The 24,379-nt window shown below is 55.9% G+C and overlaps 1 protein-coding gene across 1 annotated transcript in view; it reads left to right on the forward strand.

Moving 5' to 3' along the window:
* The window catches only part of MYH10 (myosin heavy chain 10), a 60,279-nt gene that overhangs the window by 5,737 nt on the left and 30,163 nt on the right, over positions 1-24,379 (forward strand). The window contains exons 4-16 of the mRNA XM_068151615.1: positions 223-375; positions 1,909-2,082; positions 3,091-3,264; positions 6,531-6,645; positions 11,976-12,169; positions 13,130-13,251; positions 13,722-13,791; positions 13,881-14,041; positions 15,788-15,896; positions 15,982-16,113; positions 18,731-18,937; positions 21,583-21,720; positions 23,043-23,166. Of these exons, the coding sequence (XP_068007716.1) occupies positions 223-375; positions 1,909-2,082; positions 3,091-3,264; positions 6,531-6,645; positions 11,976-12,169; positions 13,130-13,251; positions 13,722-13,791; positions 13,881-14,041; positions 15,788-15,896; positions 15,982-16,113; positions 18,731-18,937; positions 21,583-21,720; positions 23,043-23,166 (1,873 nt within the window). The remainder of the gene's footprint in view (positions 1-222; positions 376-1,908; positions 2,083-3,090; positions 3,265-6,530; positions 6,646-11,975; positions 12,170-13,129; positions 13,252-13,721; positions 13,792-13,880; positions 14,042-15,787; positions 15,897-15,981; positions 16,114-18,730; positions 18,938-21,582; positions 21,721-23,042; positions 23,167-24,379) is intronic.

Here is a 24,379-nt window from a genome sequence, read left to right on the forward strand (position 1 = left end):
GCCCAGAGAGGTTGTGGAGTCTCCTTCTCTGGAGGCTTTCCAGCCCTGTCTGGATGTGTTCTGTGTGACCTGTGCTGGATTCTATGGTCCTGCTCTGGCAGGGGGCTTGGACTCAATGATCTCCAGAGGTCCCTTCCAACCCCTCTGCTCCTCTGCTCCTGTGGCTCTGTGTGCTTTGGCTGAGTGCCCCTAGGTACTGACTGCTGTGTGTGGGTTCCTCAGGCAGACTTTGCAGTGGAGGCCCTGGCCAAGGCCACCTACGAGCGGCTCTTCCGCTGGCTGGTGCACCGCATCAACAAAGCCCTGGACAGGACCAAGCGCCAGGGGGCGAGCTTCATCGGCATCCTGGACATTGCTGGCTTTGAGATCTTTGAGGTACTTCCAAACACTGCCCTCTCACAACTCCTGTGAGACCCCACCTGCAGCACTTCTGGTGCCCCCAACACAAAGAAGGACCTGGAGCTGCTGGAGAGGCTCCAGAGGAGGCCACAGAGATGATCAGAGGGCTGCAGAACCTCCCCTGTGGGGCCAGGCTGGGAGAGCTGGGGCTGTTCAGCCTGGGGAAGAGAAGGCTCCAGGGAGCCTTAGAGCAGCCTTCCAGTACCTGAAGGGCTCCAGGAGAGCTGGGAAGGGACTTCGGACAAGGGCTGGGAGTGACAGGAGGAGGAACAATGGCTGGGAGAGGAGAGATTGAGAGTGGAGAGGAGGAAGAAATTGTTTAGAGTGAGGGTGGGGAGACACTGGCACAGGCTGCCCAGGGAGGTGGTAGATGTCCCCTGCCTGGAGGTGTTCCAGACCAGGCTGGATGAGGCCCTGAGCAACCTGGGCTGGTGGGAGGTGTCCCTGCATGGGACAGGGGATTGAACCTGCATGAGATTTGAGGTCCCTTCCAACCCAACCCATTCTGTGACTATTGACTGTAAAGCTACTCAGTGCAGGTTCCCAGCTGCAGGAGGATTTTGGTTTGCAGCATTCAAATTCCTTGACAAGCCTAAGCTGCAGTGCCCAAAAGTCCTATTTCAGTCTAGATCATTCTCCTGTAGGTGATGGCTTCTCCTGCCACACCTTGGGTGAACTCTGTGTGACAGGGAACCCAAGCTGTGTGCCAGGCATTACCCACTGGAGTGTGGAATTTGAGGAATTGCCTTCTAAGGTTGGAGTGGCTGAGAGCAGCCAGGCAGAGAGGGACCTGGTTGGTAGCAGCTGAACAGGAGCCAGCAGTGTGCACAGGGGGCCAAGAGGGCCAATGGCATCCTGGCCTGCATCAGGAACAGTGTGGCCAGCAGGAGCTGGGAAGCCATCCTGCCCTGTGCTCGGCACTGGTTAGGCCACACCTTGAGTCCTGTGTCCAGTTCTGGGCTCCTCAGTTCAGGAAAGATGTAGAGCTGCTGGAAGGTGTCCAGAGAAGGGCAACAGAGATGGGGAGGGGTCTGGAGCACAGCCCTGTGAGGAGAGGCTGAGGGAGCTGGGGTTGCTTAGCCTGGAGAAGAGGAGGCTCAGGGGAGACCTCACTGCTCTCTCCAACTCCCTGAAGGGAGGTTGTAGCCAGGTGGGGGTTGGTCTCCTCTCCCAGTTATCCAGCACCAGAACAAGAGGACACAGTCTCAAGCTGTGCCAGGGGATGTTTAGGCCGGAGGTGAGGAGAAAGTTCTTCCCTGAAAGAGAGATTGGCCCTTAGGATGTGCTGCCCATGGAGGTGGTGGAGTCCCCATCCCTGGAGGTGTTCATAAAAGGCTTGGATGTGGCACTTGGAGCCATGGTTTAGTTGTCAGGAGGTGTTAGGGTTTGGGTCATAGGTTGGGCTTGATGATCTCTGAGGTCTTTTCCAACCTGGTTGATTCCCTGATTCTGTGATTCTAAGTGTGCTGCACCCTGCCACTGACCTGTTCTTGCTTCCTGCCCTTGCAGTTGAACTCCTTTGAGCAGCTCTGCATCAACTACACCAATGAGAAGCTGCAGCAGCTCTTCAACCACACAATGTTTATCCTGGAGCAAGAGGAGTACCAACGAGAGGGCATTGAGTGGAACTTCATTGACTTTGGACTGGATCTGCAGCCTTGCATTGACTTGATTGAGAGGCCTGTAAGTCTGAGGAGGGCTCTGAGGGGCTGACAACTCAGCAGCCTCTGCTGCCATTCAGAGACCTGGGAAGGTAGAGTTGGGTAGAAGGAACCTCATGAAGTTCAACAAGGGCAAGTGTAGGGTCCTACACCTGGGGAGGAACAGCCTCTGACCTGGGAGTGCTGGTGGACAAGTTCCCCATGAGCCAGCAAGGTGCCCTCATGGCCAAGAAGACCAACAGTCCTCCTCAGAGCAGTGTGGCCAGCAGGTCAAGGGAGGTTCTCCTCCCATTTTACTTCACCCCAGTGAGGCTGCATCTGGAGTCCTGGGTCCACTTCTGGGCTCCCCAGTTCAGGAGAGACAGGGAACTGCTGGAGAGAGTCCAGGGGAGGCTGCAAAGCTGCTGAGGGGCCTGGAGCAGCTCTGGGAGGAGCAAAGGCTGAGAGCTCTGGGGCTGAGAGCCTGCAGAAGAGCAGCCCCAGAGGGGAGCTGAGCAATGCTCAGCAAGAGCTAAAGGAGCTGTGGGGGGCAAGAGGCTGGGGCCAGACTCTGCTGAGTGGTGCCCAGGGACAGCACAAGGGGCAGTGGGCACAGACTGGCAGCCAGGAGGTTGGATCTGAGCAGGAGGAGAAAGTTGTTTGTTGTGAGGGTGCTGGAGGCCTGGAGCAGGCTGCCCAGAGAGGTTGTGGAGTCTCCTGGTGTGGAGAGCTTCCAGTACCCAGCTGGCTGTGTTCCTGGGTGCCCTGCCCTGGGTGCCCTTGCTTTGGCAGGGGGGTTGGACTCAAGCTCAGGGTGTCCCCTCCAACCCCTAGCATTCAGGGATTCTGCCTCTTGGCTCCATGGCCTCTGGCATGACTTTAGACCAGCCCCAGTGCTCTTCATTGAACCCCCTCAGCTGGCTCTAATTCAGACCAGTTTTGAATCAGTTTAGACAAGTTCTCCTTGTAGCAGGAAGTGGTGTGGTTGAATGTGACCATTTTAGATCTAGATGAGAGATATTAACCCTGCTGAAACCCATCTGCATCTCAGGCCAACCCTCCTGGTGTGCTGGCACTGCTGGATGAGGAATGCTGGTTCCCTAAAGCTACTGACAAGACATTTGTGGAGAAATTGGTCCAGGAGCAAGGGACTCACTCCAAGTTCCAAAAGCCAAGACAGCTGAAGGACAAAGCAGACTTCTGCATCATCCACTATGCAGGGAAGGTAAGGGTTAAACATGAACCACTTGTCTTGAGCTGCTGGCTTGGGGAAGTGCTGTGCAGCAGAGCTGCCCAGCTGTGCAATACTTGTGCAGGGGGGAGGCCTCCTTCAATTGTCCTGAGCTCTGGGGGAGCTCTTGTTACCCAAGAGACAGAGCCAGAAAGACAAACTGATGCTGAGTGAAGCAAATATTGCAGTTTCATTTCACTGCTAAGTCTCTGCTGAATACCTGTTTCCAAGTGGACAGCAGTGCCTGAAGCAAAGCTGTGTCACTGCCACCTTCACTTTCTTCTCCTCTCTTCCCATAACACTTGGTCTATATCACACACACACACCCCCCTTAAATGATATCATAGATTAGCTCAGGTTGGAAGGGACCTTAAAAATCATCCTGTTCCAACCCCCTGCCATGGGCAGGGACATCTTCATTGATGATCTGGATGAGGGGGTTGAGTCAGTCATCAGCAAGTTTTCAGATGACCCCAAGCTGGGAGCAGATGTTGGTCAGTTAGAGGGCAGAAGGGCTCTGCAGAGGGACCTTGACTGACTGGGCAGATGGGCAGAGTCCAACAGGATGGCATTCAACAAGTCCAAGTGCCAGGGGCTGCACTTTGGCCACAGCAACCCCAGGCAGTGCTACAGGCTGGGGTCAGAGTGGCTGAGAGCTGCCAGGCAGAGAGGGACCTGGGGGTAGTGATGGACAGCTGGCTGAACAGGAGCCACCAGTGTGCCCAGGTGGCCAAGAAGGCCAAGGGCATCCTGGCCTGCATCAGGAACAGAGTGGCCAGCAGGAGCAGGGAGCTCATCCTGCCCTGTGCTCATCACTGGTTAGGCCACACCTTGAGTCCTGTGTCCAGTTCTGGGCTCCTCAGGTTAGGAAAGATGTTGAGCTGCTGGAAGGTGTCCAGAGAAGGGCAACAGAGATGGGGAGGGGTCTGGAGCACAGCCCTGTGAGGAGAGGCTGAGGGAGCTGGGGTTGCTTAGCCTGGAGAAGAGGAGGCTCAGGGCAGACCCCATTGCTCTCTCCAACTCCCTGAAAGTTGGTTGTGGCCAGGAAGGGGTTGGTCTCTTCTGCCAGGCAAGCAGCACCAGAACAAGAGGACACAGTCTCAAGCTGTGCCAGGGGAGGGTTAGGCTGGAGGTGAGGAGAAAGTTCTTCACTGAGAGAGTCATTCATCATTGGAATGTGCTGCCCATGGAGGTGGTGGAGTCCCCATCCCTGGAGGTGTTCAAGAGGGGATTGGATGTGGCACTTGGTGCCATGGTCTAGTCATGAGGTCTGTGGTGCCAGGTTGGACTCGATGACCTTTGAGGTCTCTTCCAGCCTTGGTGATTCTGTGATTGCCTTTGAGTCATCAGAAGGAAGTAAAGCAGCTCAGTGCCTGAGTACTCAGAAGTAATTCTTCTGTAGAATGATTTCTTTCTGCCACTTCTGGGCATTTCTCTGCCTGCCCAGTGCTGGGTCCAGCTCTGGAATCCTCAACACAGGAAGGCCATGGAGAGGGTCCAGGAAAGGCCACAGAAATGATCAAAGGGCTGGAGAACCTCCCTTGTGGGGGCAGGCTGAGAGAGCTGGGGCTGTTCAGCCTAAAGAAGGGAGGACTCCAGGGAGACCTTAGAGCAGCCAGCCAGCACCTGAAGGGGCTGCAAGAAGGCTGCAGAGGGACTGCTGGCAAAGGCCTGCAGGGACAGGAGGAGCAAAGGTTTGAAATGAGAGCAGAGCAGATTTAGACTGGATGTGAGGAAGAAGTTCTGCACCTTGAGGTTGGTGGAACACTGCAACAGGTTGCCCAGGGAGGTGGTTGAGGCCCTGTGCCTGGAGATGATTTCAAGGTGAGGCTCACAGGGCTCTGAGCAACCTGATGTATTTGGGGGTGTCCCTGCTGAGTGCAGGGGGATTGGACTGGCTGAGCTTTGGAGGTCCCTTCCAACCCAGACCATGCCATGATTCTGCAGTGCTGTCTCTGCAGAGCTGCTCCTGTCAGCAGGCATTTCCCATCTTGCAGTGGATCCCAATGTCTATTCCTCCCAAACTGGAATAGTTTGTAAGGCAGCTTGTCCTGCAAGAGCTCTTGAGATACTGCTCTGCTCCAGCCTGGGATGCTGGAAGCATTTCCAAGTGCCTTTCCTTCCAAAGCCCTCAGTTAAAAATAGAAAGCCCTGGTGGTGGCAGAAAGGTTTTCTATGCAGAGATTCTGTTTGAGCTGGAGTTTTAGGGCTCCCTTTTTGAGCTGGAATGAAACCCAAGTTGGTATCATTGAGTTAGCAGCTGCTGAGCTGCAGCTCAGTGGCAAACCACAGAGTTGCTTCACTCCAGATAAGAGCTTTGTTTGTTTTCCTGAGAGAACAAAGTGTGGAACTCCTGCAGGGAAAGTCAAACCTTCATGCTGCAGCCCTCTAGGTCTCTGCTGGGAGCTGGGTTTGCATCTTCACAGGGAATAACCCTGGCAATAACCCTGAAAGTGTTCCCAGCTGGTAGTGGGCAGCAAGTCAGGCTGCTAAAGCTGGAAGGGAACTCCCAGTGACCCTTTCAAAAGGATAACTTCTTGTGGTGCTTCAAACTTGGGTCAGGCTGGGAGAGTTGGAGCTGTTCAGCTTGGAGAGGAGAAGGCTTCAGAGAAACCTTAGAGCAGCCTTCCAGTACCTGAAGGGGCTGCAGGAGAGCTGGGGAGGGACTTTTGCCAAGGGCTGGGAGTGCCAGGATGAGGAACAATGGCTTTGAGCTGGGAGAGGAGAGATTGAGACTGGAGAGGAGGAAGAAATTCTTTCCAGTGAGGGCGGGGAGGCACTGGCACAGGTTGCCCAGGCAGGCTGTGGATGTCCCTTCTCTGGAGGTGTTGAAGGCCAGTCTGGATGAGGCCTTGAGCAGCCTGGGCTGGTGGGAGGTGTCCCTGCCCATGGCAGGGGGCTGGAGCTGGATGATCTTGAAGGTCCCTTCTGATCCAAACCATTCTATAAATCTTTATTATGAGGGTGGTGGAACACTGGGACAGGTTGTCCAGGGGGTGGTGGAGGCCTCATCCCTGGAGATAATCAAGGTCAGGTTGGAGAAGGCTCTGAGCAGCATGATCTAGTGGAGGATGTCCCTGCTGGCTGCAGGGTGGTTGGATTTAGATGACCTTTGGTGGTGCCTTCCAACCCAAACCATTCTGTGACTGCCAAGAGAACAGGAGTGCAACACCACTGTGGTGTTCCCAAGGCTGGCTTTGCTGCTGGGGCATTTCAGGCTGGTGCTTTCTCTGCTGACGTGCAACTTGGCTGCCCTGCAGGTGGACTACAAGGCAGATGAGTGGCTGATGAAGAACATGGACCCCCTGAACGACAACGTGGCCACCCTCCTGCACCAGTCCTCTGACAAGTTTGTGGCAGAGCTGTGGAAGGATGGTAAGAGAGCCTGCTCTGGGCAGACAGCTTGTGGGTGACTTTACCTTGCTGGATGAGTTTGAGGTGTTTTGTGCCTGTCCCTTCTCACCCTCCACTTCACATTTAATTCTCTACAGCCTTTTCTCTCCCCTGCCAGTGCCCAAAGCAAGAGGAAGCTGGGGTGCAGCTCTGGTCCCTTGCACATGCACCATTTCTGAGCAGCTGCTTCTCATGTTCATTGTCTGAACTGATCCTCACTCAACCTCTTGTTACTCTCTGTCAAATCTCAAGCAGAATCCTCTCCCAAACTCTTAGCTGGACTTGCTGCTGTGGAGTCCTGAATGTGAGCAGCTCTAGTGGTGGCTCTGTCAATAAACTGTGGTCTGATGGGAGCAGCAGCACAGTTTTCATGTGCAGTGGTGGGTGACCCCCTGGAAGGCTGCATCTCTCCCCAGAGAGAATCCTGTAGCAGCCACAGCAGTGCTTGGATCCAAAAAAGAGCCCAGCTCAGTGTGTTCCTGTCAGCTGCACATTGCTGATGCCCTACTTCACCTGCATGGCAGCTTCAAGTGTTAGCAATATTTTCACCCAAAAAACCTCCAGGAAGCAAAAGGAGCCCAACAGATACTCAGCAGGGGCTTGTTTTCACCAGCAGAGAGTGCATTCATTAGTGGATCTTTGCCTGCCACAGTATCTAAAGCCTGGAGCATCTGATTCAAGGAGGAGATGGAGAAGAGGAGGCCCCAGGGAGAGCTGATTGCAGTCTTCCAGCACCCTGAGGGGCCCTGTGAGAAAGATGGGGACAAGCTTTGCAGCAGAGCCTGCTGCAGCAGGCCAAGGGTGCTGGCTTTAAAGTCAAGGAGGGGAGATCTAGACTAGCTAGAAGGAAGGGCTGGTTTGTGATGAGGGTGGCCAAACACTGGAACAGCTTGGAAGCCCCACCCCTGGAAACATTCCAGGTGAGGTTGGTTGGGGCTCTGAGCCACCTGCCCTGGTTGCAGCTGTCCCTGCTGCCTGCAGGGGGTTGGGCTGGATGAGCTGTAAGGGCCCCTTCCAAGCCAAACCATTGTGTGAGTCTGTGAGGTGAAGCTTGTGCAGAGCTGCTGCTGTAGGTTACTGCTGAGCATCCCTCTTGGCTCGGCTCCAGAGAGCACTTTCAGAGAGCAGATAAAGAGCTTTGCTGTCTGGGGAGCTGCTCCTCTTTGTGTTGCAGAGGAGCAAAAGTGATGTGGGCTACCTATCCAACCCCCTCCTTGCCCAGGTGGTGGAAGTGTGCATGGGATGTGGTGTGGCCTAATGGCTGCTGGGAGCAGAGTGAAGTCTGTTTGCAATTGCTAACCCTGTTCTGTTGTACTAACTGAAGTGTCTTTGTGTGTCTGCTCTTCTGTCTTTCTGTTTCTGCTGTTTCTCTGCCTTAGAGATTCAGACTATTCAGAGAGCCTGTTTCTATGACAATATTACTGGTCTCCATGATCCACCAGGTGAATGGCTATAAAGCAGTAGGCCTACTGAAGGCAGGGCTGGGGGACCTCCAGGAGAGCCATGTGTTTGCTCGTAGGCTTGCATGAACTTTGTCATTTCATGCTGCCCTTAGGAACCCCTCCTCCACCAGGCAGGTGGTGTCCCAGTGCATACCTTCCCAGCTGCTGCTGCACACATAGAGCATCTCCAGTTTGTGCACTGCACTTGAGCATTGCAGATTAACAACAACAACAAAAGAGGTTTGTTGCTTCCTAGCTCCATGTTGAGACGCAGAATTGCTTGGGACAGGGAGACCTCAGGTGGCTCCAAGCACCTGAGGGAGGGCACAAGCTTGGGAGCACCATCAAGCTGCTTTCTGCAGTCCAACAGTGGGGAAACTCTGCAATGCTGTAGCACGTGGGTGGTGGAGCTGGAGGGGGTGTGGAAGCATCAGAGGAGTGCTGCAGTGGTAGAGGGGGCAGGAAGGGGAAATCAGCTCCCACCAGGCTTGGTGGGGTTGTTCCTTTACTTCAAACCCTTATCACCCTCTGCAACTACCTGAAGGGAAGTTGTAGTAAGGTGGGGGTCAGGCTCTTCTCCCAGGCAGCTTGTGACAGGATGAGAGCACATGCCCTGTGAGGAGAGGCTGAGAGCCCTGGGGCTGTTTGGTCTGGAGAGGAGAAGACTGAGAGGGATCTGATCAATGTCTCTCAATAGCTGAGGGCTGGGGGTCAGGAGGCAGGGGCCAGGCTCTGCTCAGCTGCACCCTGGGATAGGACAAGGAGCAATGGATGCAAGCTGCAGCCCAGGAGGTTCCACCTCAACAGGAGGAGGAACTTCTTCCCTGTGAGGGTCCCAGAGCCCTGGAGCAGGCTGCCCAGAGAGGTTGTGGAGTCTCCTTCTCTGGAGCCTTTCCAGCCCTGTCTGGATGTGTTCCTGTGTGACCTGTGCTGGATTCTATGCTCCTACTCTGGCAGGGGGGGTGGACTTGATGATCTCTGGAGGTCCCTTCCAACCCCTAACATCCTCTGATGCTGTGAGAGGGCATGGCCTGAGCCTGTGCCAGGGGAGGTTTAGGTTGGATGTTAGGAGGCACTTCCTCATGGAAGGGGTAATTAGCCACTGGGATGTGCTGCCCAGGGAGGTGGTGGAGTCAGCATCCCTGGAGGTGTTTAAGGGAAGGTTGGATGTGGCACTCAGTGACATGGTCTGGTTGGTGTGGTGCTGTTAGGTCACAGGCTGGACTTGATCTCAGAGGCCTATTGCAGCCTCAGCAATTCTGTGTGAATGTGGGTGCTTCCCCTTGGAGAAGCTGCCCAGGTTTTGAGAGCCATCAACAACTGCACTACTTTGGAATGCCTTGCTGAAGGGGCTTTGGATGTTTCATCCAGCTTCTTCCTCATTCCTGTGTTCCTCTCCCAAAACACAGGGGCCCTCAGCATAGGAAGGACATGGACCTGATGGAGTGGGTCCAGAGGAGCACCATGACAGTGATCAGGGGGCTGGAGCACCTCTGCTACAGGGACAGGCTGGGAGCTGGGGTTGTTCAGCCTGGAGAAGAGAAGGCTCTGGAGAGCCTTAGAGCAGCCTGCCAGTACCTGAAGGGGCTACAGGAGGGCTGCAGAGGGACTGTTTGCAAAGGCCTGCAGGGACAGGACCAGGGGCAGTGGTTTGAAATGAGAGCAGAGCAGATACAGACTGGATGTGAGGATGAGTGTGGTGGAACACTTCAGCAGGCTGCCCAGGGAGGTAATTGAGGCCCCATGCCTGGAGGTGAATTCAAGGTCAGGCTCAACAAGGCTCTGAGCAGCCTGATCTAGTTGGGGATGTTCTTGCTCACTGCAGGGGGGTTGGACTGGATGAGCTTTGGAGGTCCCTTCTATGGCTCTGTGAAGGTTGTGCCTTCAGACTGGGTTTCTCCTTGTGCTAGATGACAGGCAAGGGGACAGGGTGGTTCCTAACTAGAGAGGCTTTGGCCAGGGGCTGACTCTCCAGTTGTGCTGCTCAGGGCCTGCACTAACCTAGAGGGAAAGCTTACATGTAACTTCCGTAGTCCTTTGGAGATCCCAAGCACCACCTTGCAGCTGGACAGAGGGGAGCAAACCCAGAGGTACCAAACAATTATTACTTAGAGAGCTTTCCTACAAGGCCAGAGGCTGACTGGTGTCCACTCCTTAGTGATGGCTGGGGGTGCTTGGTTCTAGTGTCTGCACACTGCTCCTCCTCTGCAGGACTGCTTCCCACTGATCTCTGACCAGCTCCTGCCTTAGAACTGAATTCTGCTTTCAAGTAAATCTTTGGGAGAGCATCTTCTGACCAACTTGCCACCTGCTTGTTGCTGTGACTTCCAGGAGCAGCTTAGGCTCTGTTGTTCAAACCCATGTGGAGGACGTGGGCTCTGCTCTCTGCTGCTGGCAGGGCCTGCAAGCAATGATCCAAACTTGCTGCCCTCTCTTTTCCTGCTTTTGATGTTCCTTTGAAAACCAGCTGAGTGTAAGAACTGAATGAAATGCTGGCACTTCTTTGACAGCTGCACAACAACTTCTGTCAGCAAGGCACAATTCCCTCTGCTGTGCTTTGAGCTGGAGTTCAGCAGCTGCTTGGATGAAGGGACAGGGGGGACCCTCAGCCAGTTTGCTGCTGATACCAACCTGGGAGGAGTGGAGACACCCCTCAGGCTGTGCTGCCACTGAGTGAGACCAGGCCAGGCTGAGAGCTGGGCAGAGGGAACCTCATGAAGTTCACCAAGGGCAAGGGTAGGGTCCTGCACCCAGGGAGGAACAACCTCCTGCAGCAGCACAGGGGAGGAGGGACCTGCTGGGAAGCAGCTCTGTGAAGGAGGAGCTGGGAGTGCTGGGGAACAAGAAGTGCCTCATGAGCCAGCAATGTGCCCTTGTAGCCAAGAAGGCCAATGGTGTCCTGGGGTGCATGAGGAAGAGTGTGGCCAGCAGGTCTAGGGAGGTTCTCCTTCCTCTCTACCCTAGTGAGGCCACACCTGTACTGTTGTGTCCAGTTTGGGGCTCCCCAGTTCAAGAGAGACAGAGGCCTGCTGGAGAGAGTCCAGTGGAGAGCTGCCAGGATGTCTGGGGGACTTGAACATCTCTGCTATGAAGAAAGATTGAGAGCTCTGGGGCTGTTTAGTCTGGAGAAGAGAAGGCTGAGAGGGATCTGATCAATGCCTATCAGTAGCTGAGGGCTGGGGGTCAGGGTGAAGGTCCCAGGCTCTTTGTGTGGTGCCCAGTGATAGCACAAGGAGCAGCAGGTACAAGCTGGAGCACAGGAGGTTCTTCCCCAAATGAGCAGACACCTCTTTGGTGTGAGGGTGCTGGAGGCCTGGAGCAGGCTGCCCAGAGAGGTTGTGGAGTCTCCTTGTGAGGAGAGCTTCCAAGCCCAGCTGGATGTGTTCCTGTGTGACCTGCCCTGGGTGATCCTGCTCCGGCAGGGGGGTTGGACTGGATGATCTCCAGAGGTGCTTTCCAAGCCCTGCCATGCTGTGCTGCATTTAAAGCAGCCAGATGCAGCTGTGTAGCACCAGGCCTTCAGCCTAGGAGTGTTTTCCATCCCAGGAGCTCAGGCAGTTGCTGGTTCCCAAGCAGCTTTCTCGCTGAGAAGCTGCCTTGAGGCAGACGGCTTCACCGGTCATGTAGAGCTGCAAGTCAGGAGCTGGGCATTGTAGTTTTGTCCCTCCCAAAGCTACACTCTCCTGCTGTCTGAGTCTGTGGCTGTTGGTCCCACTGCTTGTGCACAGCGTGCCCCTGCTGACTGCCTCCCCTGGCGGCACCTCCTGCCCCCTGTGCTGCCGAGCTTCTGCCGCTGCCCCGCTGCTGCCGCCCGCCCCTCGGCCCGCCTGCCCCCAGGCCCGCCTCACTCTTCCCTCCTGCCCTTCCCAGTGGATCGCATCGTGGGTCTGGACCAGGTGACTGGCATCACAGAGACAGCCTTTGGCTCTGCCTACAAGACCAAGAAGGGCATGTTCAGGACCGTGGGGCAGCTCTACAAGGAGTCTCTCACCAAGCTGATGGCCACGCTGCGCAACACCAACCCCAACTTCGTGCGCTGCATCATCCCCAACCACGAGAAGAGGGTAGGTGCCACAGCCCTCCTCTCCTCCTTTCCCCTCAGGGGAGTCCCTGCACCCTGCCTGTCTTTGTGTTCTGGGGAAATCAGCAGCCAGGTCCCACAAAGCTTTCGTGCTGGCAGGCAGCAAGTCCCCGAGCAGCGTGGCCCCGCGGGCCAGAAAGCCAAGGGCCTGCTGGGGTGCATCAAGAAGTGTGGTCAGCAGGGCAGGGGAGGCTCTCTACCCCCCAGCACTCTGCCCCAGTGAGGTCACAGCTGCAGCCTAGTTCTGGGCTCCCCATTTCAAGACAGGGAACTACTGGAGGGAGTCCAATGGAGGCTGCAAAGATGCTGAGGGGCCTGGGGCAGCTCTGTGAGGAACCTGATCTAGTGTGAGGGTTCCCTGCCCATGGCAGGGGGGTTGGAACTGGATGATCCTTGAGGTCCCTTCCAACCATAACAATTCTGTGATTCTGTGAAAGGCTGAGAGCCCTGGGGCTGAGAGCCTGCAGAAGAGCAGCCCCAGAGGGGAGCTGAGCAATGCTCAGCAAGAGCTAAAGGAGCTGTGGGGAGGCAAGAGGCTGGGGCCAGACTCTGCTGAGTGGTGCCCAGGGACAGCACAAGGGGCAGTGGGCACAGACTGGAAGCCAGGAGGTTCCATCTGAGCAGGAGGAGAAAGTTGTTTGTTGTGAGGGTGCTGGAGGCCTGGAGCAGGCTGCCCAGAGAGGTTGTGGAGTCTCCTGGTGTGGAGAGCTTGCAAGCCCAGCTGGGCACTGTGCTCCTGGGCAAGCTGCTGTGGGTGCCCTGCTTTGGCAGGGGCTTGGACTGGGTGATCTCCAGAGCTCCCTTCCTACCTGTGTCGGTGATTCCCTCAGTATTTCTTGCATGTTCCCTTACTTAGACAGCTCTCTTTGCAGAGATTAGCCTGGGCCAATTCCCCTGCAGTTGCTGGTGGCTGCAGGTGAGCTCAGTGGTTGTGTTTCTGCAGGCTGGGAAGCTGGACCCACATCTGGTTCTGGATCAGCTGCGCTGCAATGGGGTTTTGGAAGGCATAAGGATTTGTCGACAAGGGTTTCCAAACAGGATTGTCTTCCAGGAGTTCAGGCAGAGGTAACAGCAGGAACAGCCTCTTCACCTTTGATCAAAGTCCCTTGTGAAAGAATTCAGGACACCCCAAACTCTCCCCTGTCCCACATGGAACAAAATCTACAGCCCTGGCTGAGGTCTTGGAGTGGCTCAAGCTCGAAGCAGTTAAATGCTATGAGTTTACTCTAAGGACAGTAGGGAAGGGGAAGGCATTGCAAGGGGACTGGAGCAGGCTGCCCAGGGAGGCTGTGGAGTCTCCTTCTCTGGAGAGATTCCAAGTCTGCCCATTGTGCTCCTGGGCAAGCTGCTGTGGGTGCCCTGTTTCAGCAGGGAGTTGGAGTCAGTCATCTCCAGAGGTCCAACCTTCGCCCTGCTGGGATTCTGCTCCACACACCTCGTGGAGAGGTCCCTTAGCCCAGCTTTTGGTGGCTGCAGCTGCATGGGTGCTGGAGCTGGTGGCTGGGTGTGAAGGCTTTGTTTTCCTGTCCTTGAAGGTACGAGATCCTGACCCCCAATGCCATCCCCAAAGGCTTCATGGACGGGAAGCAAGCCTGCGAGCGGATGGTGAGTGTCAGCCCTCAGCCCTGCTCACGCTGACAGGCTGCAGCTGGCCTCCTCCTGATGGAAAACCAATCTGCTTGCTCTCCATTCAGATCAGAGCCTTAGAGCTGGACCCCAACTTATACAGAATTGGGCAGAGCAAGATCTTCTTCCGGGCTGGAGTCTTGGCACACTTAGAGGAAGAGCGAGACCTGAAGATCACCGACATCATCATCTTCTTCCAGGCTGTCTGCAGAGGCTACCTGGCCAGGAAGTATGTGTGCCCTGCCTGCTCCTGGGGGTGGGGGTGTGGGTGCCCTGCCTGCTCCTGGGTGTGTGTGTGTGTGCCCTGCCTGCCACTGGGGTGTGTATGTGGGCCCTGCCTGCTCTTGGAGTTGGAGCATCTGCAGCTCCCTGAGAGGAGGCTGCAGGGAGGTGAGGGTTGGTCTCTTCTCCCTAGTCTCAGGTGATAGAAGAAGAGGAAATGGCCTGAAATTGTGCCAGGGGAGAGAGTTAGGTTGGAGAGGAGGAAAAATGTCTTTGCTGCAGGAGTGGTCAGGGATTGGCAGAGGCTGCCCAGGGAGGTGGTGGAGTCCCCAGCCCTGGAGGTGTTCCAGAACCCTGTGGCCATGGCACCTGGGGCCGGGGTTTGGTGGCCCTGGTGGTGCTGGGTTGCTGGTTGCACTGGGTGGTCTTAGAGGCCTTTTCCAAGCAAACACTTCCATGATTATATGGAAATGTTCTCTTCAGGAGGTTGAAGTGAGCTGCCTGATAGTCTGTGGTGGCATCCAGGGTGTTGGGTGAATTCACCCTTAGAATTCACCCCTTCATTCCTTGCCTATCTCCTGCCCTTAACCTCACCTGAGCCACACCTGCAGCTCTTTGACACCAACAGAGCTGCTGGCTGCACAGAAGCCAAGCCTCCCCTCCTGCTCCACTGGAGCCTCTTGGAAGTACTTGGAAAGCTGTTGGGATGAAATTGAAGGACAGTTCAGAGTCCTGACTTTTGTCTTTGTAAGAAACCAGTCTGTAAGAGGAGGAAGAAGCAACATTTGTAGCTCTTGTTTTGAAAGAGGGGATTCCAGCTCCAGTGCTGCCCCTTCACCAGCAAGCTCCTGGCCAAGCTGTCAGCCCCTGGCTTGGACAGCAGCACTCTGAGCTGGGTTAGGAGCTGGCTGGAGGCTGAGCCCAGAGAGTGGTGGTGAATGGTGCCACAGCCAGCTGGCAGCCAGGCACCAGTGGTGTGCCCCAGGGATCAGTGCTGGGCCCTGTGCTCTTTAACATCTTCATTGATGATCTGGATGAGGGCATTGAGTCCATCAGCAGTAACTTTGCAGATGTCACCAAGCTGGGGGCAGGAGTTGATCTGCTGGAGGGTAGAGAGGCTCTGCAGAGGGACCTGGACAGGCTGGGCAGATGGGCAGAGTCCAAGGGCAGGAGATTGAACACATCCAAGTGCCAGGTTCTGCACATTGGCCACAGCAACCCCAGGCAGTGCTACAGGCTGGGGTCAGAGTGGCTGAGAGCAGCCAGGCAGAGAGGGACCTGGGGGTGCTGGTTGACAACAGCTGAACATGAGCCTGCAGTGTGCCCAGGCAGCCAGGAGGGCCAATGGCATCCTGGCCTGCATCAGGAACAGTGTGGCCAGCAGGAGCAGGGAGGTCATTCTGCCCCTGTACACTGCACTGGTTAGGCCACACCTTGAGTCCTGTGTCCAGTTCTGGGCTCCTCAGGTTAGGAAAGATGTTGAGCTGCTGGAAGGTGTCCAGAGAAGGGCAAGAAAGCTGGGGAGGGGTCTGGAGCACAGCCCTGTGAGGAGAGGCTGAGGGAGCTGGGATTGCTTAGCCTGGAGAAGAGGAGGCTCAGGGGAGACCTTCTTGCTCTCTCCAGCTCCCTGCAGGGAGGTTGTAGCCAGGTGGGGGTTGGTCTCTTCTGCCAGGCACCTAGCAGCAGAACAAAGCATGGGCAGATGATCAGCTGTGCTGAGCATGGAATTGTTTTGCTCTCTTCTCCTCCTCAGAGCCTTTGCCAAGAAGCAGCAGCAGCTGAGCGCCCTGAAGATCCTGCAGAGGAACTGCGCCGCCTACCTGAAGCTGAGGCACTGGCAGTGGTGGAGAGTCTTCACCAAGGTTCCTCCTGTGCTGTGGTCTTCTCTTTTGGCTCCTGTGAGTAGGTGGAAGCAGCTTCTGACATGTCCATCTGCAATCTTTGCAGGTGAAGCCCCTTCTGCAGGTCACTCGTCAGGAGGAAGAGCTGCAAGCCAAGGACGAGGAGCTCATGAAGGTGAAAGAAAAACAGACAAAAGTGGAGGCAGAGCTTGAGGAGATGGAAAGGAAGCACCAACAGGTTTGTGCCCAGGAGCTGCTTTTGCTGTCCTGAGTGTGACTAGCAGTAGATCCCATGGGAGGGAGCTGTGCTGGGGGGACAGCTGGGAGCTACAGCACTGAGAATCAGGCAAACCAACTCCTTTCCCACTCAGCTGAAACCTGGGAGAGGAAGATGTGGCATGAGCCACTCCTCCAGGAAAAGGGCAGGCTTAGGTTGGAGATGAGGAACGATTTCTTTGCTGCAGAAGTGGTCAGGGATTGGCAGAGGCTGCCCAGGGAGGTGGTGGAGTCCCCAGCCCTGCAGGGGTTCCAGAACCCTGAGGCCATGGCACTTGGGGCCAAGGTTTGGTGGCCATGGTGGGGCTGGGTTGCTGGCTGGACTGGGTGATCTCAGAGGGCTTTGCCAGCCCAAACAATTCTGTGAACACCAAAGTGTTTTCCAGCCTTTCCAGGGGAACTTCAGAAGCAGTGCTGTTTGCTGTTTTCAGGGTAGGATGCTTCTGTTGGTGGGCACATGTTGTTGAAGGCAGGATAAAGGTGATAAGTGCCATTGGTATGAGCTCAGAGGAGCTGAAGGGCTCAGCAAAGACAGGCCTGTGTTCATCACTGAGGGTGTTTTGAGATGGGCTGGAGCTGGAGAGCTGGAAGGGCAAAGCATCAGTGCCTGATGGTCACAGGGCTGGCAGGTCTGTCCCATGAGGAGTGCCTAAGGCTGCTGGGTTTGTCTTGGCTTGGAGAAGAGGCTGAGGAGCAACCTCATTGTTCCCTGCAGCTTCCTGAGGAGGGGAAGTAGAGAATCTTAGAATCAGTAAGGTTGGAAAAGGCTTCAGAGGCCATCAAGCTCAACCTGGCACCCAACACCTCATGGCTATTAAACTATGGCTCCAAGTGCCATATCCACTCTCCTCTTAAACACCTCCAGGGATGGGGACTCCACCACTCCTGGGCAGCACATTCCAAGGGCCAATCTCTCTTTCAGGGAAGAACTTTCTCCTCACCTCCAGCCTCAACCTCCCCTGGCACAGCTTCAGACTGTGTCCTCTTGTTCTGGTGCTGGGTGCTTGGCAGAAGAGACCAACCCCCACCTGGCTACAACCTCCCTTCAGGGAGCTGGAGAGAGCAAGAAGGCCTCCTCGTCTCCAGGCTAAGCAACCCCAGCTCCCTCAGCCTCTCCTCACAGGGCTGTGCTCCAGACCCCTCCCCAGCTTTCTTGCCCTTCTCTGGACACCTTCCAGCAGCTCAACATCTTTCCTAACCTGAGGAGCCCAGAACTGGACACAGGACTCAAGGTGTGGCCTAACCAGTGCTGAGCACAGGGCTCAATGACCTCCCTGCTCCTGCTGGCCACACTGTTCCTGATGCAAGCCAGGATGCCCTTGGCCTTCTTGGCCCCCTGGGCACACTGCTGGCTCCTGTTCAGCTGCTGTCCACCAGCACCCCCAGGTCCCTCTCTGCCTGGCTGCTCTCAGCCACTCTGACCCCAGCCTGTGGCACTGCCTGGGGTTGTTGTGGCCAAAGTGCAGCCCCTGGCACCTTCTGTGTGGTGCAGCAGACAGCTGGAGGGAAGGGAGGCCATCCAGAGGGACCTGGACAGGCTGGAGAGGTGGGCACAAGCCAACCTCAGGAGGTTCAACAAGAGCAAGTGCAGGGTCCTGCAGCTGGGTCAGGGCAATCCCAGACACAAATCCAGGCTGGGCAGGGACTGGCTGGAAAGCAGCCCTGAGGAGAGAGACTTGGGGGTGCTGGGGAAGGAGAAGCTCAACAGGAGCTCTCAGTGTGCACTTGCAGCCCACAAAGCCAATCAGATCCTGGGCTGCAGCAGGAGAAGTGTGGCCAGCAGGGCAAGGGAGGTGATCCTCCCCCTCTGCTCAGCTCTGGTGAGACCCCACCTGGAGTACTGCCTCCAGTTCTGGAGCCCCTATTGCAAGAGGGATGTGGAGGTGCTGGAAGGTGTCCAGAGAAGGGCCACGAGGATGATCAGAGGGCTGGAGCACCTCTCCTGTGAGGACAGACTGAAGGAGTTGGGGCTGTTCAGTCTGCAGAAGAGAAGGCTCTGAGGTGACCTCATTGTGGCCTTCCAGGATCTGAAGGGGGCTACAAGAAGGCTGGGGAGGGACTGCTCAGGATCTCAGGGAGTGATAGGACTAGGGGGAATGGGATGAAGCTGGAGATGGGGAGATTCAGGCTGGAGGGGAGGAGGAAGTTCTTCCCCATGAGAGTGGTGAAGCCCTGGAATGGGTTGTCCAGGGAGGTGGTTGGGGCACCGTCCCTGGAGGCTGGATGAGGCTCTGGGCAGCCTGATCTAGTGTGGGGTGTCCCTGCCCATGGCAGGGGGGTTGGAACTAGATGATCCTTGTGGTCCCTTCCAACCCTGACTGATTCTATGGCTTAGCAGCAGCCTTGCTACCAAGAGAGAAGAGCTGGAGCATGGTTGGACTTTCCCAGCCCTAATGATTCCATGGTTCTACCTTCTGGATTTGTGGTACATGCCTCTGCTCAAAGACTTTGGCTTTGGGTAGGAATTGGAGCTGAGCTTAGCCTTTAAGTCACTCTGCAGTTGTCCTGTGTGCAATCTCTCCTAAGGGACTTGGAAATACTCTTTCTACTGCTTTCCTGCCTTTTGTGTGTGCTTGCAGCTCCTGGAAGAGAAGAACATCCTTGCTGAGCAGCTGCAGGCCGAGACAGAGCTCTTTGCAGAAGCTGAGGAGATGAGGGCTCGCTTGGCTGCCAAGAAACAGGAGCTGGAAGAAATCCTTCATGACTTGGAGTCCAGGGTTGAGGAGGAGGAGGAAAGAAACCAGATACTGCAAAATGAGAAAAAGAAAATGCAGGGTCACATCCAGGTATGGTTCTGGGTGCTGGAAAGGGAGAAGCATGCAACAGGACAGTGAAGGGGGGGAAGCTCCCTCAGCATCTCAACCTGGACTAGGGAGAGGATGAGGGGCAGTGGCTTTGAGATGGGTGAGGAGAGGTTGAGACTGGGGAGGAGGAAGAAATTGTTGAGAGTGAGGGTGGGGAGACTCTGGCACAGGCTGCCCAGGGAGGCTGTGGATGCCTCCTCCCTGGAGGTGTTCCACACCAGGTTGGATGAGGCCCTGAGCAGCCTGGGCTGGTGGGAGGTGTTCCTGCCCAGGGCAGGGGGTTGAAAGTGTCTGATCTCTGAGATCTCTTCCAACCCATCCCATTCTGTGAGTCTGATCTCCACAGTATGGAGGAATTGAGCTCCTTAGCAGCATGTGTGGAATAAAATCTCCTTAGCAGCATGTGTGGAATAAAATCAGGTGGGATGTTTGTCCCTTCCTCTGTTCAGTGCATTCAGCCTCTTGTGCCCTGCAGGCACTTGAGTGTGGGGGGAGAAAGAGAAGTCACAATGCCCTGGGAGCTGCTGTGCTTGCAGGGAATGTGGAGAGTGGGGAGAAACTGGGAACTACTCCTTGGGGCTCCCCTGCTGTCTCCTAGAGACAAAGACTGCTGGGAGGGTGTCACTTGTCAGAAGTGTTCCTTTGGGGCAGAAACCCAGCCAGAATCATGAGAAACAGCTCTCCTTTGACTCCTGAACGAAACCAGCTTCATCCCTTCCCAGCTGCCAGGCTCTGGGGTGGTTTTGGGCAAAGCTGATGGTTTAGGTGCTCCCTTTTGAGTGATAGGCAAGAGGGAATAGCTGAGAGCTTCACCTTTTGAAGTATCCAAGGTGCTTGAGGGGGAAAGAAAACCCAAGTCTCCCAGCCCCTGATGCCTTTTGGAAGTGTCCATGAAGAGAAGCACACTGGGATCCTCTCCCAGGGGAAGTGGAGGGTTCCCCTGCACTGGGCAGCTTGACAAGGTCCTGGCCAGCTCCCTTCAACTCTTCTGTTACCTGAAGAGCTGAACCAGATGATCCTGCAGCACAGGAGGCTCCACCTAAACACAAGGGGGAACTTCTTCCCTGTGAGGGTCCCAGAGCCCTGGAGCAGGCTGCCCAGAGAGGTTGTGGAGTCTCCTTCTCTGAAGGCTTTCCAGCCCTGTCTGGATGTGTTCTGTGTGACCTGAGCTGGATCCTGCTCTGGCAGGGGGGTGTTGGACTTGCAGATCTCTTTGGGTGCCTTCCAACCCCTGACATCCTGTGATCCTTGGGGTCCCTCCCAAGCTGGCATGCTGTGGTACTGCTCCTCTGGGCACATCCAGCTCTTTGTGGCAGGATCTGAAGGGTTTCAGCTGTGACCCTGAGCTGAGATTCACACTGATGTCAGGAGGGGGGCCCTGTGGTGTCTCTGGCACGTTTCCCAGGTGCCCTGTTAGGTGCTGGGAAGTCCTTGTCCTAAAGCCTGGTCTGATTTGGTTGTCACCAAGTAGAATTTGTTATTTTTTAGTGTAGAATGAGGAAGGTGAAGGACTCTGAGTGTCTGCTTCCTAGGCAGCACGCCTCAGCCAGAGCTCTCTACTCAGCTCTGGAGAGGCCACACCTTGTCTATTGTGCCCAGTTTTGGGCACCTCAGTACCAGAGAGATGTGGAGGTGCTGGAGCCAGGGCAGAGCAGGGCAAGGAAGCTGGGAAGGGCCTGGAGAATAAATCTGATGAGGAGCAACTGAAGGAGCTGGGGATGGTTAGTGTGAAACAGAGGAGGCTGAGGGGAGACCTCCTGGCTGTCTACAGCTACCTGAAAGGAGGCTGTGGAGAGGCTGCTGCTGGTCTCTTCTCACAGGTAATTAGAATCATAGAATCAATAAGGTTGGAAAAGACCTCAAAGGTCATCAAGTCCAACCTGTCACCCAACACCTCCATGGCTCCAAGTGCCACATCCAAATCCCTCTTGAACACCTCCAGGGATGGTGACTCCACCACCTCCCTGGGCAGCACATCCCAAGGGCAAATTACTCTTTCTGGGAAGAACTTTCTCCTCCCCTCCAGCCTAAACCTCCCCTGGCACAGCTTGAGACTGTGTCCTCTTGTTCTGGTGCTGGTTGTGTGGGAGAACAGAGCAACCCCCACCTGGCTACAACCTCCCTTCAGGGAGTTGTAGAGAGCAATTAGTGCCAGAACAAGAGGGAATGGCCTCAATCTGCCACTGGGGAGGTTTAGACTGGACAGCAGGAAACATTTTTTCCCAGCAAGAGTGGTCAGGGGCTGGAATGTGCTGCCCAGGGAGGTGGTGGAGTCCCCATGCCTGGAGGTGTTTCAAGGTGGTTTGGATGTGGTGCTTGGGGCTGTGATTTAGGGGTGACCCTTGCAGAGCAGGGTTCTGGGTTGGACTTGGTGATCCTGAGGGTCTCTTCCAACCTGAATGTTTCTGTGACTGTGTGAATCCAGAGCATAAAAGGTTCCACCTGTGTCACATGGCCTTGAGTTTCCTTAACAGTGACCCTACCAGTGACTGCAGCAGAGCAAAGGGACTTGGAGTGTTGGTTAGGGCAGGTGGCTCTTCAAAAGCACACATCTGTGTCCCCCAGTGACCAGTGCAGCAGGGTGGCTGAGCTGCAAGGTGCTGAGGGGCAGTTGCCTTTCTCCCCAGGACCTAGAGGAGCAGCTCGATGAGGAGGAGGGAGCTCGGCAGAAGCTGCAGCTTGAAAAGGTGACAGCAGAAGCCAAGATCAAGAAGATGGAGGAAGAAATCCTACTGCTGGAGGACCAAAATTCCAAATTCTTGAAGGTGAGACCAGTGTTCTTGGTGGAGGTCGTGCACAGAGGTCATGGCAGTGCCAAGGGATAGCTCCCAAGAGCTGGTGGCTGCTCTATTTATCAGTGAAGTTTGTGCCTGAAGGCTTGTGGGGTTTGGACAGGTAGAAGCTGAGACCTTGAGAGATTCTTTAGGCCTTCAAAAGGGAAGTATTTCCCCTGCAAGCTTTCCAGTCTGCCCAATCTAAGAGCTGGAAGGTGTTACTCATGGTTGCTAAGTCTGAAGAGCAGGATCCAGAGCTGTCCAGAGAGACCTGGACAGGCTGGAGGGGTGAGCAAGGAGAATCTCATGAGGTTCAATAAGGTCAAGTGCAAGGGCCCTGTACCTGGGTTGAGGCAATCCTTGACAGAAGTCCAGGCTTAGGGTGTGATGAGACTGAGAGCAGCCCTGCAGGGAAGGACTTGGGGGTGCTGGTGGGAGAGAAGCTGGACAAGAGCCAGCAATGGGCACTGGCAGCACAGGAGGCCAAGGGCAGCCTGGGCTGCATCCAAAGCAGTGTGGCCAGAGCTGGAGAGAGGGATCCTGCCCCTCTGCTCTGCTCTAGGAAGACCTCACCTGCAGGGCTGGGGCCAGCTCTGGGGACCCCAATACAGGAAGAACCTGGAGTTAAAGGAGTGGGTCCAGAGGAGGCCATGAGAATACATAATCAGGGCTGGAGAACCTCTGCTGTGGGGCCAGGCTGGGACAGCTGGGGCTGTTCAGCCTGGAGAAGAGAAGGCTCCAGGCAGACCTTACAGCAGCCTTCCAGGACCTGAAAAGTGCTACAGGAGTGCTGGTGAGGGACTTTTGCCAAGGGCTGGGAGTGACAGGATGAGGGACAAGGGCTTGAAATTGGAGCAGAGCAGATTGAGATTGGATGTTAGCATCAAGTTCTGCACCTTGAGGGTGGTGGAACACTGGCACAGGTTGCCCAGGGAGGTGGCTGAGGCCCTGTGCTTGGAGATGAATTCAAAGTCAGGCTTGACAGGGCTCTGAACAGCCTGATCTGCTGACTGCAGGGGGGTTGGACTGGATGAGCTCTGGAGGTCCCTTCCAGCCCAGCCCATTCTATGATTCTCTGGCTCCCCTTGCTCTCTGCCAGCATTTCCAGAGGGGTGCAGCAGATGCTGTCCTCCAGCCAGGCCTCCCAGGTGGTAAATTCAGTTTCTTGGAAAACAGATAACTGTTCCTGTAGTATCCCAACTGGGCCTTAATCCTGCCAGGTCAGGCACTCAGACCTGTGAGCTCTCTGGATTGCCTCTGTTGACTTCTTGGCAGATGGTGGTCCTGAAGCTGTTCTTCTTTCCCCCACCCAGGAGAAGAAGCTGATGGAGGATCGGATTGCTGAATGCACTTCTCAGCTGGCTGAAGAAGAAGAGAAGGCCAAAAACTTGGCCAAGCTCAAGAACAAGCAGGAAATGATGATCACTGATTTGGAAGGTTGGTTCTTCTTGGAAGCTTTGTCCTCAGGAGGCCACAAAGATGGTCCCAGGGCTGGAGCAGCTCTCCTGTGGGGACAGGTTGAGAGTTGGGGTTCTTCAGCCTGGAGAAGAGAAGGCTGCAGGGAGACCTTGGAGCAGCCTTCCAGTACCTGAAGAGGGCTACAGGAGAGCTGGGAAGCTGTCCTGACAAGGGCTGGGAGTGACAGGATGAGGGACAATGGCTTTGAGCTGGGAGAGGGGAGATTGAGACTGCAGATGAGGAAGAAACTCTTTCCAGTGAGGGTGGGGAGACACTGGCACAGGCTGCCCAGGGAGGCTGTGGAGGCTCCAACCCTTGGAAGTGTTCAAAGCCAGGCTGGATAAGGCCTTGATCAGCCTGGGCTGGTGGGAGGTGTCCCTGCCCATGGCAGAAGGGCTGGAACTGGATGGTCTTTAAGGTCCCTTCCAACCCAACCCAATCTTTCTTACCACATTTACCTATCCCCAGCTTGGACACTGCTGGAATGGAATGGGACCTGCTCCAAAGTGTAACCTCTGTGTCCATGCCTCAACAGCTCTTAATTTATCCACACCTTGAAGAACAGCCTTGTTCCTTCTGCCTGCTCAGTCTGTCTCCTGCTTAGCTTCTTAGGGTCCATTGCTGAGAATCCACTTCATTTGCAGACACACTGCAGGCTCTGCTGCTGCACCGAGTCCCTTGGGGCCAGGGGCAGCCAGTCCCCTGGGGCCGGGGGCAGTCAGTCCCCTGGGGCCAGGGGCAGCCAGTCCCCTGGGGCCGGGGGCAGTCAGTCCCCTGGGGCCAGGGGCAGCCAGTCCCCTTGGGGCCAGGGGCAGCCAGTCCCCTTGGGGCCAGGGGCAGCCAGTCCCCTTGGGGCCAGGGGCAGCCAGTCCCCTTGGGGCCAGGGGCAGCCAGTCCCTTGGGGCCAGGGGCAGCCAGTCCCCTTGGGGCCGGGGGCAGCCAGTCCCCTTGGGGCCAGGGGCAGCCAGTCCCTTGGGGCCGGGGGCAGCCAGTCCCCTTGGGGCCAGGGGCAGCCAGTCCCCTTGGGGCCAGAGGCAGCCAGTCCCCTTGGGGCCAGGGGCAGCCAGTCCCCTTGGGGCCAGAGGCAGCCAGTCCCTTGGGGCCGGGGGCAGCCAGTCCCCTTGGGGCCGGGGGCAGCCAGTCCCTTGGGGCCGGGGGCAGCCAGTCCCTTGGGGCCGGGGACAGCCAGTCC

The sequence above is a fragment of the Melanerpes formicivorus genome, unplaced genomic scaffold (assembly GCF_026170545.1).
Source record: "Melanerpes formicivorus ecotype bairdi unplaced genomic scaffold, bMelFor1.0.p_v2 SCAF_21, whole genome shotgun sequence".
Lineage (NCBI taxonomy): Eukaryota > Metazoa > Chordata > Aves > Piciformes > Picidae > Melanerpes > Melanerpes formicivorus.